General features: G+C 47.2%; 1 protein-coding gene across 1 annotated transcript in view; it reads right to left on the bottom strand.

The window, feature by feature from the left end:
* The window catches only part of GABRR2 (gamma-aminobutyric acid type A receptor subunit rho2), a 38,441-nt gene extending 20,910 nt beyond the window's left edge, over positions 1-17,531 (bottom strand). Inside the window, exons 1-2 of the mRNA XM_036315972.1 lie at positions 17,365-17,531; positions 16,263-16,369 (exon numbers count right to left, since the gene is read on the bottom strand). Coding sequence (XP_036171865.1) covers positions 16,263-16,369; positions 17,365-17,477 — 220 coding nt within the window. The 5' untranslated portion in view covers positions 17,478-17,531. The remainder of the gene's footprint in view (positions 1-16,262; positions 16,370-17,364) is intronic.
* Between the last annotated feature and the right edge of the window lie 471 nt (positions 17,532-18,002).

The following is an 18,002-nucleotide window of genomic DNA, read 5'->3' as shown; positions in this document are numbered from 1 at the left end:
AGGGAAAAAAAATGAAAGGACTTAAGATTTCTGATAGAGAATAGGTAAAGTAATAAGAGAAGATGATCTATAGAAGTATTTTTAGTACAACTAACATTTATGAAATGATCAGAGGAGTTTGGTGGGAAGAAGCCAGAGAGAAAGAAGAAAAATCAGGGAAATATGGCATTATAGAAGCCAAGAAAAAAGAAACTTTCTAGAAGGAATCGGTAAACAATCATTGGTTCATTTGTTCATTAATTCACAAATGTTCATTAGTTTCCTACTTGGCATTAAGTGCAACTGTGGAAAGCCCACATATGGACTCTGCACTAAGGGAGCTTACAATAAAGTAAAAAAATAAATGTAAATCAAGCAATAGCACATAAATATTTTTTGTAAATTTTAAGTTGAAAAGAGTAGAATTGTGATAGTGAGCTCTAACAGTAGGAAGCTGGTGAACTTCTATTCTGTGAATTCTGGGACCTCTGTCTCAAGAACTGACTCAGACTTAAGGTTTGAAGAATAAGGAACTCTTAAGGCATGCATTGCAGAGGGCAGTTCTGGCAATGAAGCACCACATGGACGACCTGCTATCTGAGGGACAGGGCCACATGCCCTGAGCACTACGACTTATCCTGAAACTTTATTTTAGCAGGAGAATGATCTCAGCTTCCAGAAGTTTTTTAAAAAGTAAAACTAGGGAGAACCAAGATGGTGGCATAAGGTACAGACCTGTGCGTGCTGCCTCCCACAACAACATCGAGACTACCAACTATAAAACAAACAGTTATCATTCAGAACCATGGGAAAGCTGGACCCGTCCTGGTGATTCACCAAGAACAGAGGGGCGGAGTCGCGCGCCAGGCTGGCTGCAACTGGATGTGCGGGTTTTTTCAATCAGAAGGGGATGCATACTCTCAAATCCACTGAGCTTGTTTGGGGTGGGATCCTGAGGTCCCAGACCCCTACGGGGAGAGGCAGGACGGCCTTGCAACGGGCTGGAGAGCGAAAGTGGCTGTCTCGCGGAGCTGGTCCTGGCACTCGGGTACGCGAGACGCAGAGTCGAGGAGAGGCAAGGAGTTGTGGAGGCGCCATTGCCCCTTGCTCTGCCCTGGTGATTCCCGGGGACCCCGCCCTACTCAATTTACATCCCAACCCAAGCTGTGCTAGTGGCACAAAGAGAACCACCAGCGCTTTTGCAGCACAGCCCAGCAGAATGCAGATTTCAACCCCTCGCATACATAAGGGACACACTCAAGAAGCAGAATCAGGTTTGGAGGAAGCCAGAGCCGGACCCGGCTGGGCCCGTGACGTGGAACCACTGTACCAGCAAATGCACAGGCAGGTTCACCAGATGCAGTCTCACTTGGGACACTGGGAGATGGCAGACAGGCAGTCTGCGCACTTGGTAGAAAACAAAATCCAAGCTAGCATACCAGATGTTCAGCCACCAGGAATGCCTGGAGATTTTGTCCAGCAAGGAGCCGCCCAACAAAGGACAGAATGCCAAACTTCGTGTTGCTGACACGGCCCCCGTGAGGCCAAGACGGCCCCGAGAGGCTGGGACAGCCCCGGTGAGGCTGAGGCAGCCCTGGTGAGGCTGAAGCGGCACCTGTGGGGGTGGGACAGCCCTGGTGGGGTTGAGATGGCCACAGTGAGGTTGAAACAGCCCTGGTGAGGTTGTAATCAGCCCCAGTGAGGTTGAATCGGGCCCAGTGAGGCTGAAACGGGCTCAGTGAGGCTGAGACTGCCCCGATGAGGCTGAGACGGCCCCGGTGAGGTTGAATCGGTTCCAGTGAGGTTGAGATGGCCCTGGTGAGGTTGAGACGGCCCCGGTGAGGTTGAATCGGCCCCGGTGAGGTTGAATCGGCCCATGTGAGGTTGAGACGGCCCATGTGAAGTTGAGACGGCCCCTGTGAGGTTGAGACGGCCCCTGTGAGGCTGCGGTGAGGCTGAGACGGCCCCGGTGAGGTCGAGACGGCCCCAGTGAGGTTGAATTGGCCCCAGTGAGGTTGTAACGGCCCCGGTGAGGTTGAGCCAGCCCGTGTGAGGTTGAGACGGCCCCTGTGAGGCTGAGATGGCCCCTGGGAAGCTGAGAAAAATACCACATGAACTCACTCATTTATGGATAATAAGGACCATTATAGACTGATGAACAAAAATGGATACAGAGGCAGAGCAGCATTGAGCATAATGTCAAACTACAGTGGGAACCCTGGGGAGGGTTGGGGGGCGGGATAGGAGATCAACCGAGGACTTATATGCATGCATATGAGAATAACTAATGGACACAAGACACTGGGGGGTGGGGGAAGCTGGGGGAATGTCAAGGGGGGGGAAGGAGACATGTGTAATACTCTTTGTAATACTTTAAGAAATAAAACAAAAAGTTAAACTAAATAATTACTTTTACTTTTAAGCTGCCAACCGTGCAGAGATGGTGGTCCTAGAGAGATGGGTATTTGAATCTGGAATATTTGTTTCAGACTGAGAATAATTATGAGGACTATGCATTGTTTATTAATTTATTAAATATTTATTAATTCTTTTACATATGTGAGATACAAGGGAGAATGAGTGACAAATTATTCTTTAAAAAATTATCTTTAGCATTATAATAATGATGATTTAAGAGGTAATTTATGCATTCACTTATTTTAAGTATATAATTAAATGTTTGGTAAGTTTACCAAGTTGTCACCAATGTTATTCTTTGATAAAATTTTTATACATTAACCAATGAATTATCCCTCCCTTGGATGGCAAGGGATGATCTATGCTCCAGGGTGAACAATGAATTGTTGTCCTTGCAAAGCCTGTAGGAGGGACAGTGTTAAATTCTAGATGCTTCTTCCTAGGAACAAATCACACTTGGTAACCCTCAATTTGAAACTGAAAAGAAGAGGAAATCACAATTTTTAAAAATAATATATTTTATTGATTTTTTACAGAGCAGAAGGGAGAGGGATAGAGAGTTAGAAACATCCATGAGAGAGAAACATCCATCAGCTGCCTCCTGCACACCCGCTACTGGGGATGTGCCCGCAACCAAAGTACATGCCCTTGACTGGAATCAATCCTGGGAGTCTGCAGATTCACAATGAATCACCTGATGAGTAATATGCCGTTGGAATCTGTGAATTTAATGAAGTCTTCTCTTCATGGTGGGTTGGAATACAAGTGTCCAGATACTTACACTAATGTCTGATAGCAAAACAGTGTGGCTATTGCTTAGCAGTACTTCCCTCACCCAGGCTGGCCAGGCACCGCAGGGGGAAACCCCACTCTGGCCTCAGCCTCCGGAAATTGTTTCTTTGTTATGGGTTGGGGCCACAACATTAGTAACCAAGAAACAGAATTTCCGGAGGATGAGGCCCAGAAATCAGGATTTTAAAAAGATTCCCAGGTGATTCTAATGTGCAGCCAAGGTTGAGAGCCACTGATCTATAGCTATAGTATTTCCAAAGGTAGCTTCAATAATAGATCCATTACAAATCATTTCACTTCCACGCTCCACTCCGAGGGCGGGTTCCTGCCTGAAACCTCACCCTCCAGGAAACAGCTGGGGGAGGGCACAGCCGTTTTCAAGAGGACCCCTGCAGGACTGACTTCCTTCCAGTTGGTCGCACTTCTGGCCATGATGCCACACCCAGGGTTTTTATATAAGTAGAAGTAGATAGAATTTAAGTATGTTAAACATGTTTAATTACTTGGTTTTTGTTGTTAATCCTCACCTGAGGATTTTTTTTCATTAATTTTTAGAGTGGAAGGGAGTGGGGGAGAGAGAGGAAGAGGGAAACATCAATGTGAGAGAGACACATTGATTGGTTGCCTCCTGCATGCTCCTTAACCAGAGCTGGGAATCGAGCCTGCAACCCAGGTAATTCCCTTGACTGAAATTGAGCCTGCACCCAGGTATATGCCTTTGACCAGAATCGAACTTAGGAGTCTTCATTCTGCTGGCCAAAGCTCTATCCACTGGGCCAAACCAACCAGGACTAGTCCTGATGACTTTTAAAACTTTTTTCATAAAGATAGAGATTAAATTTTTGAGGTATTTCAGGGCCCATTGGAATAAAGTAGTCATGTTTCTTTTTTGTTTGTTTGTTTTTTAAATATATTTTATAGATTTTTTACAGAGAGGAAGGGAGAGAGATAGAGAGTTAGAAACATCGATGAGAGAGAAACATCCATCAGCTGCCTCCTGCACATCTCCTACTGGGGATGTGCCCGCAACCAAGGTACATGCCCTTGACCGGAATCGAACCTGGGACCCTTCAGTCCGCAGGCCGACACTCTATCCACTGAGCCAAACCAGTTTCGGCAAAGTAGTCATGTTTTGGGCAATTATAATGTTTCTTTTTTTTTTTTTAATTCTTTATTAGTTAAGGTATTACAAATGTGTCCTCATCTCCCCCATTAAATCCCCTCCCCCCCCCCCCCACTCATGCTTTCATTATAATGTTTCTTAAAATTTAAACTTTGGAAAGGTTGTAAACTAAAATTAATTAAATATTATGACATAAATTTTGTGAAAACTGGGTAAGACATCAGTTAGCATTAAAATAGTGTATTAAATATTTGTACAGGCTACAAGATTTTGTTTAATTTACAAGTATTTCATTTTTAGGCCAATAAATTATTACATTCTAATAATGCCATATGGAGCACATAATACAAACATGTATATGTATCATACAAATACCATATATTTACAGGCCATATGCATAATTCAAGAGTAACTCACCTTTTTTTCATAAATATGTAGTTTTACATTTTTTTAATCCTTACCAGGAGAGAGAATATTTTTTGCATTGATTTTTAGAGAGTGGAAGGGAAGAGGGAGAGAGGGGGGAGAGAGAGAGAAAGAGGCAGGAGAGAGGGAAACATCGATGTGACAGAGACACATTTATTGGTTGCCTCCCACACGTGCCCTGACTGGGGATGGGATCGGACCTGTAACACAGGTAAGTGCCCTTGACCATGAATCAAATCCACAACCCTCTGTTGGATATAATGATGCTGTAACCATTGAGCATGCCAGCCAGGGATGTATGTCCATATTTTATATATTTTTTATTTAAAGTAATGTAATGTATGAGAATTTTTAGTGTTTGGAAGTCTAAATTTTCAATGATAATGCAATATTAAGCAACCATTATTGCCTACATGGACTTGTATTAATATGTTTTTATTTTATTTTATTTTTTATTAGTTAAATCTTTATTGTTCAGATTATTACATTTGTTCCTCTTTTTCCCCCCCCATAACTCCCCTCCACCCAGTTCCCACCCCACCCTCCTCCCTCACTCCCCACCCACTGTTCTCATCCATAGGTGCACGATTTTTGTCCAGTCTCTTCCTGCATCCCCTTCACCCCTTTCCCCCCCACAAGAATAGTCAGTCCACTCCCTTTCTATGCCCCTGATTCTATTATAATCACCAGTTCATTCTGTTCATCAGATTATTCACTTGATTTTCAGATTCACTTGTTGATAGATGTGTATTTGTTGTTCATAATTTGTATCTTTACCTTTTTCTTCTTCTTTCTCTTCTTAAAGGATACCTTTCAGCATTTCATATAATACTGGTTTGGTGGTGATGAACTCCTTTAGCTTTTCCTTATCTGTGAAGCTCTTTATCTGACCTTCAGTTCTGAATGATAGCTTTGCTGGATGAAGTAATCTTGGTTGTAGGTTCTTGGTATTCATCACTTTGACTTTGAATATTTCTTGCCACTCCCTTCTGGCCTGCAAAGTTTCTGTTGAGAAATCAGCTGACAGTCGTATGAGTACTCCCTTGTAGGTAACTGACTTTCTTTCTCTTGCTGCTTTTAAGATTCTCTCTTTATCTTTTGCTCTTGGCATTTTAATGATGATGTGTCTTGGTGTGGTCCTCTTTGGATTCCTTTTGTTTGGGGTTCTCTGCACTTCCTGGACTTGTAAGTCTATTTCTTTCACCAGGTAGGGGAAGTTTTCTGTCATGATTTCTTCAAATAGGTTTTCAATATCTTGCTCTCTCTCTACTTCTGGCACCCCTATAATTTGGATGTTGGTACGCTTGAAGCTGTCCCAGAGGCTCCTTACACTATCTTCGTATTTTTGGATTCTTTTTTCATTTGGCTTTTCCGGTTGGGTGTTTTTTGCTTCTTCGTATTTCAAATCGTTGAGTTGATTCTTGTGATCCTCTAGTCTGCTGTTCAGAGTCTGTATAATATTCTTTATTTCAGTCAGTGTATGCTTAATTTCTAGTTGGTCCTTTATCACAACCTTGAGGGTCTCATTAGATTTCTTGTAGGTCTCAATAAGTTTATCGGCAGTTTCTAGAAAACTCTTGAAAAACCTTAAAAGTGTGGTTTTGAACTCTATATCCAGTAGTTTGCTTTCCTCCATTTCTGTCATTTATGTCCTTTTTCTTTGTCTCCGCATTTTTTATGCTTCCCTGTGTTGATAAAGTGGTTTTCTATGCTAAGTGTCCTCTAGGGCCCAGTGGTTTAGCCTCCCCAATTACCTGGGGTGGACACTCTTGGTGCACCCCCTGTGGGCTTTGTGCACAGTCTTGTTGTAGTTAAGCCTTGATTGTTGTAGGTATCACTGGGAGGAATTGACCTCCAGGCCAATTGGCTGTGAGAATCAGCTGTGTCTGCAGTGGGAGAACTTCTGTGCTGGAGACACCCCTCTGAGGCAAGACTTGCTTCAATGGGGCTTTGATGCTCACTGAGTCTGCCCCCTGAGTGTGTCCTTTATGGTTCCATGGAGCTGCAAACTGGATGGTCCCACTCTGACTTCTGGGTACATTGGCTCCTGGATCTCTAGGGAGGTGCTAATCTAGCCTCTGCCTTAGGCTATCCAGCAAAAGCCTCCCTGCAGGGCTTGGGCAGGGTGGGTCCCACGGGATCAACAGGGCGGGGCTAGCAGTTATGGCTGCTCTCAGAGGCCCCGCTTCTCAGTATCTCAGCAATCGCTGCAAGCCCCTCCGAGAGAAAGCGATGCCAGACAGTTCCACTTCTGTATGAGTCTGGGTCCCCAGAGACTAGCCCGGAACTTGAGCTCAGAGCCTGAGACTCCCTCCCGATTGAAAACAACAACCGCGCCCTTAGCCGCCAGCCCGCTCCACGTGTACCTCCGTACCTTAGTATTTTACTTCCGCACTGCGCCTCCTCTGAGTCTCGGTATGCTTTTCTCTTTTCTTCTAGTTGTAGAATTTCCACTCAGCCAGCCTTCCTGTTGTTCTGGATGATGTCCGTTCCGTCTTTTAGTTGTATTTTTGAAGTGGTTGTTCGAGGCAGCAAACTCCGGTGTTTACCTATGCTGCCATCTTGGTTTCCCATGTTTTTATTTTAAATTTAGGCACCCAAAGACTCCTGCATTATGGCCATTTTTAGATGAGATTTCTAGTGACAGTGCTTGCCAGTAATAGGATTCCTATCAGGAGTATTATTGAGGGCTGGGGTCTGGGAGTTTCTGGCCATGGAGGCACAATTTACCATGTAAATTGTAGCGGCTTTTTTTTTTTTTTTTTTTTTAACACTGGCAGTATGAGCAAATTCTCTAGGGAGACTATGTAATGGGTCAAAGTGTGCTGCTTATGGGTTGAGCTCTTCGAGGCTCTCAGCCCTTGAGTGGCATTCAGCCCTCTTATGTGCCTCGGTTTCTCTCCCTGGATGTCTAATACAGCCCTGAGGACTCGCGCGCTAGGTGACCAATCTTTATATGCCTGTCCCCGGATGAGTCAATTCCTTAATTAAAGTTGAGTTGGAGGTTCCCTGTGGGGCCCCTACAAGTCGTGAGGAATGACCTCTGACACCTCCACAACGATTTTTAGTCGCCTAAGGCACTAGAGATTCAGGCTGGAGGGAGGATGTGACCCTTATCTTCGGAGCTGAACTAGTTCAGCTCTCGTTTATACAGCAAAGGCATTGGGTCAGACTCTCAGAAAGCAATTCAAATTGGAAAACCAAATTGAAAAACCAGCCACACATTTTTCCTCCTGTCTCACCTTATAGCCTGGGTTCTGTCAACCCTTAACCTTGACAGGTTAGCATGTGGCCTGTTTTCATCCACAGAGAGAAACAGAGGAAGGAATTAAAATAGAAGAGACAAGATCAAGGGGCCCTTGGAGACAGATTCAGGGAGCTAGCCCGGATGAGGTGCTGCTGCCCACTGCTCCCTGGTTGCAAGTCTCACAGGGACAGGGACCTTTAGAGCTTAGGAGAAACAAAGATAGGAAATGAGAGAAAGGAACATACAGGTGTGAGGAACAACACACACCTTTGTCTTAAGGGTTTTACCTGTTTTATTTATTTGGGTTTTTAAATACGTTTTTATTGATTTCAGAGAGAGAAGAAAACAGGAAAAAAGGGAGAAACATCGATGTGAGAAGTACATCAATCAGTTGATTTGCAATAAATGTGACTCTTTAATTCGACTTCTTGAGGCGTCCTTGTGTGATTCGCGGGGTACATTACAACAGTGGTACTGCTTCTTGTAGAAGGAGTGCTCTGCTCGACCCACTGGCCGTGTGACCTGCCACATGCAGTGTTTCAGAAGCCAAAGGGAAGAAACGATATAGCCATCACCCTCTTTGGGCTCACTTCCCAGTGGCCTGGTTTTCAGATAAAACACACTGTGTTTAACCAGGAGCTGGTTTTGGCAAAGGACATTTTACAGATAAAATATATCAGCTTGCTTGATACCTGTCACTGTGTCTCTCTGTTCTCAGGGCCTGCCTTGGCCTCCACAGTGCCAGCAGCGCCAGCCACCTCCTAAGAGAAATTGGATAAAGCCTGGAGGGTGGTGTTGGTGTTCTGCAGGTATGGCTGCGAGGGAGTGCAGGTCAGGTCAACAGGGAACCTGGGTTGTTGGAGGTAAACAAACTGTGTATTCGGGAGGCTCCAGAGCTGCATACCTGGGACTCACACCTCCAGCTTGAACAGAACCAACTGCCCTGCCCTCCTTGGTCTCAGCACAATGGAGTTGACCTTGGCCTTTGACCTGCCAAAGCAAGACACTCCCAGGCTCTCCTGAGTGCTCCATTTTGTGGCCTTTCCCAACCTGGTTTTGGGAGAAATTCTTCCAAATTACTGATTTCTTCTGTGAGCAATGTTAGGTCTTGAGCAGAACTGAGTCCCATCAGGTGTTAGAAATCATATAGCCTTGTTAGGCTAACGGGGCCTTCATGCTTTGGCTCCTTAACATAGCTGTGGGGTTTTCTGCTTTAAGAGAGGGATCTGGTGAGCCATATGGAAGTCACTGGTGAGGTGACTGATTCAAGGCAGCAGAAGGGAAATACATGTTTAGCCAAGGACTTTGCTTGGTTCCTAATTCTTTCTGCTGTTATTCGCCTCACGTGGTCCTGGAAAACATATCAGGGGTTTATCCAATTTTTAAATTAAGATAAATGTCATTTTTCCCCCCACTGACACTTCAAGATTGAATGTGAGATAGAATTTTCAGACAAGCCAAAATTGAAAGAACTTGCCAGCAAGCATCCTGCCCTAAATGAAGATGTTTTTCAAGCAGAAGGAACGTGATCTCAGAAGGAAAGCTGGGCATGCAAGAACAAATAAACAACAAAAATGGTAAATACATGCATGGTTCTAAGTGAACATTGACTGCATAGGACAATACTAATAATGTATTGTGGGGTTGAAAAAACCAAAACACACATGGGAGAAACAACATTTAAGTAGGGAGGGGAGTAAATGGAGTAAAAGTGTTCTGAGGTCTTTGTATTGTCTGGAGAACAATAAAAGTCACTAATTAACACAATAGTGTGATAAGCCAAGAGTTCATGTTGTTTTCTGGGGAACCACCAAAATATAATAAGAATATGCATTTTCAAAACAAAAATAGGAAAGCCAAACTAGGAATAAGCAAAAGTAATAAGTCCAAAAGAAAGCAACAAAGAAGGAGAAATACAATAGGTTGGACAATAAAAACAACATAGTAGGATGATACGTTAAAAACCACTAGATAGCCCTAGCTGGTTTGGCTCAGTGGATAGAGCATCGTCCTGTGGACTGAAGGGTCCCAGGTTTAATTCCGGTCAAGGGCATATGCCCAGGTTTCAGGCTTGATCCCCAGTAGGGGGTGTGCAGGAGGCAGCCAATCAATGATTCTCTCTCATTGATGTTTCTATCTCTCTCCCTCTTCCTTCCTCTCTGAGATCAATAAAAATTTATTTTTTAAAAAGGAGCATGAATTTTTAAAAAACACTAGATATATTATACCATAAATGTAAATGGACTAAATGCTCCAATTAACAAATGAATATTGTCCAACTTGATAATTCAGAAATGCTGACAGTTTAAGCATTTGGTTTTCAACAGAAATACTAGTGTAAATGACTTAGCGCAAATTCACCATGCACCAAGGACAGGATATTGGGCAATGGGGCAGGGTTGTTTTTCAATATGAAATTTAAGAAATTGGTTGGCTATCCAGTGGGGACCTCTTTTAGATTTTAACAACAGCTAGGCAATTAGAGTTTGGGTCCGAGATTGGGCTCCAGAGGGAGACTGAGTGTCACCAGCAGCAGAGAGCTGGCTATGGAAGGGGCGGAGTGTCTTCCCGGAGGAGAAGGGACCCAAGGACCTCGGAGAAGGAGCCAAGGAAGAGCTGCATCAGAGACGACAGAGGAGAATGGCCATGGGAGAGAGGTCAGAGAGGCCGAGGCCCAGGAAAAGACTCCTCCACTGGGCAAGTGCAGGGGGGTGGAGACAGTGTTAGGCAGGGAGTGGAGAGCTGGTGGAGGCGGGAGAGTGGAAGGGTTTGACAGCAAAAGGGCAGGCAACCTCATAAAATCTCACTTCTGGAGTCACCCAGTGTTTCTCCAACTTGCCTGTTAATCAACATCAAAGCAAGGCTTGTGAAAACCCACCTGCCGGGGCCCCACCCCCAGAGTCTCTGGTTCAGGAGGCCTGGGGTGGGACTGGAGAATTGAATCTCTAACAAGTGATGCTCAAAGAAGCACACAAGCCAATGTTCCTGCCTTGTCTCTTAAATCGGCCTTTTGCTATTTAAATTTATCCCAGGAAAGGTTCTCTTGCTAGAAGCTGGTATGGGGAAGGCACTACAGGCCCAGCCAGTGCCCTGGTCACAGGCTGGGTCCCATCCCCAGCCTTCCCTGACTCACTCAATGCCCATCGGTCCAATGCTGACCTCTGGGTTTGCCTCTCCAGACCCACCCCCACCCCCACCCCCCGCTCTGCTCCGCCCTGGTCTGTGATGGGGAGCTGAGCTCTGTGGGCAGCACTCGCAGGCCCACCCCCGCCAAGAGCACAATCTGGGAAAGATACTGCTTCTTCCCCTTATAATGCAGGCCTCCACCTGCTAATGGCTCCACACTTTTCCATCCCTTGGGGCCTCCCCGTAACTCATTGGTTTCCCTGAACCTTGCCCACACTCTTGCAGGCAGGCCTTCACCAAACTCTCTTCCCTCGCCCCTTGGAGTAGGACGACTGTTACCATGTCTTTTTTCCAGTTGCTTTCCAGGTGCTCCATCTCCATGAATGGTCTCCCAAGGTCAGACACTTAGGGTCCCAGGTTCCTCTGATTCCATCAGAGGCAATCTTCCTCCTTACATCTCACAGATCCCTGCCTCCCCACCCCACCCCACCCTCTGCTTCCTTTATGGCCTTAGCTTCCTCCCTCGTTAATTGCAGTCTGGACCATGGCCGAACTGGTCAGCTATTGTCCAGCATTCATTCTCAACTATGGCAGCGCCCTCCCCACAGGCCCACAGGGAACGTTCTACAGCTCATGTCTTGCCCTGTCATCCCCCAGCCTTCCCCATATCAGCTTCTAGCAAGAGAACCTTTCCTGGGATCAATTTAAATAGCCATGTTAGCTGCTTCGATGCTAACAGTCCAAATGCAGCACAACCTTCCCAGATCTGCCCCAGCCCATGTGCCAGCCTTATCTCTCTGTGTCCCCTCCCTGTCTACACACATATGCACTCACATACTCACACACACATTCACACACTCACACATGACATAGCGCAGCGACACGGAGCTGCTCACAGTTCCCTGATATGCTTCACCCTCATCCGTGAGCTCCCTGCTCCCGGCTTGTCCTCCTTTCTCCACCAGATGGGCTCGCCCACTGCACGTCTTCCCAGACTCATTGTGACCACCGCCTCCTGAACAAAAGTTTCTCTGATCCTCTCTGGGCAGAACTGACTCCTCCCTCAGTTTCCCCACTCCATCAGTAGAGCATCCTGCATTGCTCTGTGACACTTGATTGCACTTAACCATTTATCTGTCCTTGGCAGACTCCTTGAGAATAATATTGTTTCAGGGACAGTAACGGAATGTAAAGGACTCCCATCGCATGAGCGTCCAGGCTAGCGAGGCTCCTTGGTGTTTCTTTGTCTTCCTTGGCTCCTTGGGGCAGCTGTTCAGACCCTGCTGTGCCAACCCCACAGCTCCTGGCTTTTCCTTCCCAGCAGCTCTCACCATTTGACATCTTGACGTGAGGATTTCATTAACACTGGTCTCCCCCACTAGAGCATAAAGGCTCCAAGAACTGGCTGTCTTGCTCACCACTGAGTTCCTAACTGTCGTAGACCAGTTAACAGTTCAAAAACCCCACATATTTGCCTTATAAACAATAGTATTTTGGTTGGACAACGTAACCTGCTTTGTTGCCACCATTCTTCCTGACCATCCTGACGAACTCCTTGGATAAAATTCAAAAGAATCTATGACGACACCACGTCCCCCCTTTAACCTCTCATCTGCACGGTTTGAATTAAAAAATCAGCGTTGTGCTGGTGAGAATGTAGAACGGTAAAGCTGCTGTAGAAGACAGTGTGTCAGGTCCTCAAAAAATTATACATACAACTACCATATGGTCCAGCATTCCACTCCGGAGCTTCTACCCCAAAAGAATTGACAGCAGGGTCTCAAACAGATATTTATACGCACATGTTCAAGGCAGCATTATTCGCAGCAGTCAAAAGGTGGAAACAAACCAAATGCCCATTCACAGATGAGGGCACAGAGAAAGTGTGATATATTCATACCGTGACTATTACGTGGCCTTAAAAAGGAAGAAAATGCTGTCACGTGCTACAACGTGGACGAATTTTGAAGACCTTATGTTAACTAAATAAGCCAGTTACAAAAGCCAGTCAGAAAGTGTATGAATGCCACTTATATGAGGTGAAATCATAGAAATAGAAAGTAGAAGGGTAGTTACCGGGGCCTGGGGGAAGAGGGCAGTGGGCAGCTATTGTTTGATGGTTTGAGTTTCAGTCTGGGAAGATGAAAAGTTCTGGAGATGGAAGGTGGTGATGGTGGCACGATGTGAACATGCTTAATGCCACTGAGGTATATACTTAAAAACAGTTAAAACAGTAAATGTTATGTTATATATTACCACAATTAGAAAAATAAATTTAAATGCTAAAAAATCAGCATTACAATATTTCTCCTAACAAATGGAAGAGCCCTGGGTCTCTGGGGGTCCCTCTAACAGGGACACACAAGGCAGCTGGGGCTTAGACAAAGTATTTGCATGTCAACTGATCCCTGGGATTATTAGGAAGCGGCTAGATTTTTAAGCTTTTCTCTTTCCACACTGAAAAGGTCATCCAAGGGGTACCTAGTCTTAGATAAATGTCTCTCTGTCAAATACTTTTCAATAGCAACCCACACGAAAGTCCCTTGAGGGAAATAAAATAGGAAAAGGTAGAAATGAGAAGACAAACCCCACAGCCGCTGCAGGACATCTTTATTCCAATGAGCTGCTTGGTGTGTGTGAGAGCTAAGGGGAGGCGGGTGCTAGGCTGGGCCCGCACCAGGGCAGGAAGGCCCCAGGCTCTGCTTCCTGGGCACCTGGCACAGGCTACCCACCCCGCCCCCACCCCCCAGGAAGGAGTGTCTTCTGTTATTTGCAGAGTCCCCTGTGTGCTGCCTGCAGCCTCCTCCTCACCACCCACCACCCCAGCCCATGTGCCTGCCCAGGAATGAGGTGCATCCACAGCGAAGGCTTCTTGTATCTAAGCCATCCCCAGAGGCTCCCAGGGATTAAAGATGGTACCAGTCATTGGAACTGCAGGCGATGGGAAGGCCCTTCTGTGATGGCCCCATCCTGCCTGCTTGGCCAGGACTACAGGAGTCATAGCACTTCTTGTGGCTTGGCGAAGGGGGGCAGGGGGAGGCTCTGTCTCCTCACTATGTGCTCCCCTTCCCCTCTTCTTGAGTCAGGGCCTTGTCAGGACTTTCTAGGGCCCCTAGGCATTTTTGCCTTCATGGGCCTCTTATTCCATAAAATATATTAAAAATCATATTTTATAACTGTATTGGCATAAAAATGAATATATTAAAAACATTTTCTTCTACCCAAAATGTCTCTTTTTCTTCCAATTTTAAAATAAAATATTTTCAGGGGCCCCAAGAGTATTGTTTGTGAGCCCTCAGATCTTATGGCTCTTCTGTGTGATGGATATGTCAGCTCCGCACTGAAGGACATACTGGTAGAGGGAACAAGAAAGAGGCCAGGCGAGGAGGGAGGGTCTAACCTGAGCAGCCGTGCGGCCTGGTCAGTCACTTCACCTCCCCGTGCCTCAGTTTCCCCATCTAAGGATAATAACAGTATCTACTTCACAGAGTAGCTGTGAGGACCAAAATAAGATCGTGTGTGTCCCTTGGTTCAAATGGTGCCTGACACAGAGGAGTCACTAACACAGTGTTTGTTCTCATTAATGCCATTGTTTATTGCTCTTCTAGCCACTTAGCTCACCCTCTGCACCTTCACTGACGCTCTCCAAGAAAGCAAGACGGAGCCCTGGCTGGTGCGGTCAGCTGTTCAGAACACCGTCCCGTAAATAAAAGGTGGCGGGTTTGATTCCAGGTCAGGGCAAGTGCTCAGGCAACCAAGCGATACTTGCTGTTTCTCACATCACATCAATGTTTTTTCCCTTCCTTTCTCTAAAAATCATTTTTTAATAAAGGAAAGAATATATATATATTTTTAATTTGTCTTTTTAAAAATTTGTAAAAAGGCAAGGTGGAGTTTCCTGCTTACGGGGACATCCTGCTTGGACCTCCCGGAGCAGAAACGGCTATTTGAGAACTGCTTGTTCAGGGACACTTCATTTTTATGAAACTCCTCGGCAGTATTACTCATGCAGGCTCCCAGGGAACCAGACTCCCAGGGAGAGGGTGCCCCTGCCCTGACCCAGCTGGTGGTGAGCAGCCTCCTGGGCAGGAAGAAGGGGCAGAGGCCGCGATCTGCCGCCTTTCCTCCTTTGCTCCCCAGGTGTCAGAGTGGGCGGCTTTGAGGCCTTTTAAAGTGCAGGGGCCTCTGGGATCAATTCGTGTCTTAATCCCTTATCAGACCACAAGAGGAAAGCCTGACAGCTGGGCTTTCCTAAGGGGGCGTGAACGGGGCTGTGCTAGGGGCTTCACATGCATTATCTTGTTTAATCCTGACAACCCCAGACGTAGGGGTCACTGTCCCCTTCTACAAACCAGCAAACAGAGGCTCAGAGAGGGCCGCTGACTTGCCCGCAGGCCACCCCTCCTCCTTCCTGCTGCCCCAAGAGAATACTGGGACTTAAGAGAAGTTCACGCGTGAAGATAAAGGGAAATGGAAGCCAGCCTGCCAGGGGCTGCTGTGGCCAGGGCCCATCACTGAAATGCCCCGGGCCTCAGTTTCCCCACCTGCACAAGGCGGGGCGTTGGCACTGCGCCATACCTGCTGTTGCTCTCCCTGCCTGGTGGGACAGAGCTGACGTCTGGCGCCTTTCCCAGCCCTCCTGGGCATTTCTCCAGTTCCTGAAGGGACAGCCACCGGCCGTGCCACTCCTCCCTGACCCCCAGAGCAGGGAAGCTCCTTGGGGACAAGTTTGCAGAGGGGCTTTGTCATGGGGCTTTTGCTAAATTATTGCTGCTGCATTGAAAAGCAGGTGGTCCCCTCAAACCCCCAAATTTCCATCTGGGCACAGGGTGCCTGAGGCGGGGGCCACTTTGTGTCCAGACCCTCCTGGCCAGCTCTTACTTTTCTAGAAGAGCTGTCCTTTCTGAACGTAAACAGCTCTGTCACATCAGCTCCTCTGCAGTCAACAGCCCTCTCCACTCCCTTCCTCCCAGCTCTTTCCTTCCAGGGAAACTTAGTGACTCTGGAAGCCAAGTCGGGCTGATCTGACTCAGTGAGGACCAGGCAGGGAGGAGGTGCAGGGCTGGAGGCAAGGCCCGAGAGAAGGGATAGAGCATGGACAGCAGCCTGGGGGCCGAGCCCCACCAGGCCAAGGGAAGGACACAGTCCTACCTCCAAAGGCCGGCCTCATGGTGAAATCGTGGTCCTCCACCCTGAGGAGCGGCTGAGCCTCCCCTTTCCGCGTTTTGGTCCCGTCGAGGTTCTTCTTGGAAAGGTGACTGCAGAGACAAGGAGACACGCTGCTCCGTGGCCCACCAGGCACTGAGTGAGGCCAACTGGAGAGGTTACTTTTGGCAAGAACTACCATTGGGCACATGTTCTCCATGGGGCTCAACAACACCTTCCCACCCCTCCTACCCCTCTGCCCCAGGCCCTCACAGGCCGGGAGGACCAGACCCCTCCAGAGCCTTGCAAAAGGAAACACCTCCCGGCAGGGCACCATTCCACCTGACCAGCTCTTAATTGTCAAAAGTTATGACTAGAGGACAGTAGTTGGGTTGAATGGTGGAGGAATTAAAATGTGGGTTTTTATTCTTTTTAAACATTTCTCTTATGTTGTCATAATGTTGGTTTTGTGATAAACAAACATCTGAGACCCCAAGCTGACATCAGTCCAGCTGGCAGCTGCCTGTGCAACCCACCCTGGCGCAGAGCCTCTGTCCATAGCCAGCAGGGATCAAGGCCAAGCTGGATGTGCAGTGGCTCCTGCCGTCCACCCGGGTGGAAGCTGGAGCTGGAGGACCCTGTTTCACGCCCTTCCCTCTAACCCAGGTGACAAAGGAGTAATTCTCTCTTCTCTCTCATTCACACTCACTCTTTCCAGATTTTTTTTCTCGCCACCACCATACATAATCTAAAGCAGTCAAGTCCAAAATGTTCTCAAGCAATATTCTACTGACAGGAGTATAAAAGGAAAAGGCGGGGAAGGAGAAAGAGAGAGAGAGAGAGAGAGAGAGAGAGAGAAGGGGAGGGAGAGAGAGAAACAAAAGGGGAGAAGGGAGAGAGGGAGGGAGGGTCACCCTGAGCTACAAAGCAGCTCTGCCTGAGACACACAAAGATGTTTCACCTATTAAGGTTTCAACTACCTGCCTCAAATCAAAATGCTCTGGCCGAACACAGACATCCGAATGGGGGCTCGGCCCAGCCTGGCTCTGCGCTCACTGCGGGTGACAAGGGAGTGCTCCTGCCCTCCCTCCCCGCTCACCCACTTTACCTTGGCTGGGGCATTGCCAGCTGCCCTGTCCCTCTCTTCCTCCTGGGCTTTCCGCTGTCCACAAGAACCATCAGGCAAAACAAGAACCAAGTGAGTTTTGTAAGATAAGGCATTCTGTGAATGTCTGCGATGCCGCAAGCTGCTTTCCAGTGGCCTGCGGCGGGGCCAATCCCCCGGCTTAACCATTGATACGGTTGCTGCCTCGTGACAGCGTGGGCATGGCCGGCCAGGCTGATTCTCCCAAATTAATATTTGATACGGATGCTTGTCCCGCCCCACCCCCCATGCCCCAGGACCTGACACAACTCGAGGCTTTGCCCTCCCTGCTGCTTAGTGATTGGTCATCAGTCAACCAGTTTGTCCTCCTGTGGAACCCTGCCTCCGCTGAGCTCGAGGACAGCTTTGGCTAAAACTGTTATAAAAAAATTAAATCTCTTGAACATGCCAGCTTTTTGCTGAAACCGTTAATCCGTCTCTCTGGCTACATAAAACCAATCTGTCACATGTACCAGGGAGTCAGCTTGGACTCTGCGTGGATTTGCAGGAAGACTTCGTGGACATGGAGATGAGTGAATGAAGGTGCTCAGGGAATGCCGAGTAAGCACACCCAGGACCTGTTGCACGAGGCTGCTTTATTT

Source organism: Myotis myotis, unplaced genomic scaffold (genome assembly GCF_014108235.1).
Source record: "Myotis myotis isolate mMyoMyo1 unplaced genomic scaffold, mMyoMyo1.p scaffold_m19_p_7, whole genome shotgun sequence".
NCBI lineage: Eukaryota > Metazoa > Chordata > Mammalia > Chiroptera > Vespertilionidae > Myotis > Myotis myotis.
The sequence above is the reverse complement of the archived record's forward strand: the minus strand, read 5'-3'. Positions and strand labels throughout refer to the sequence as shown.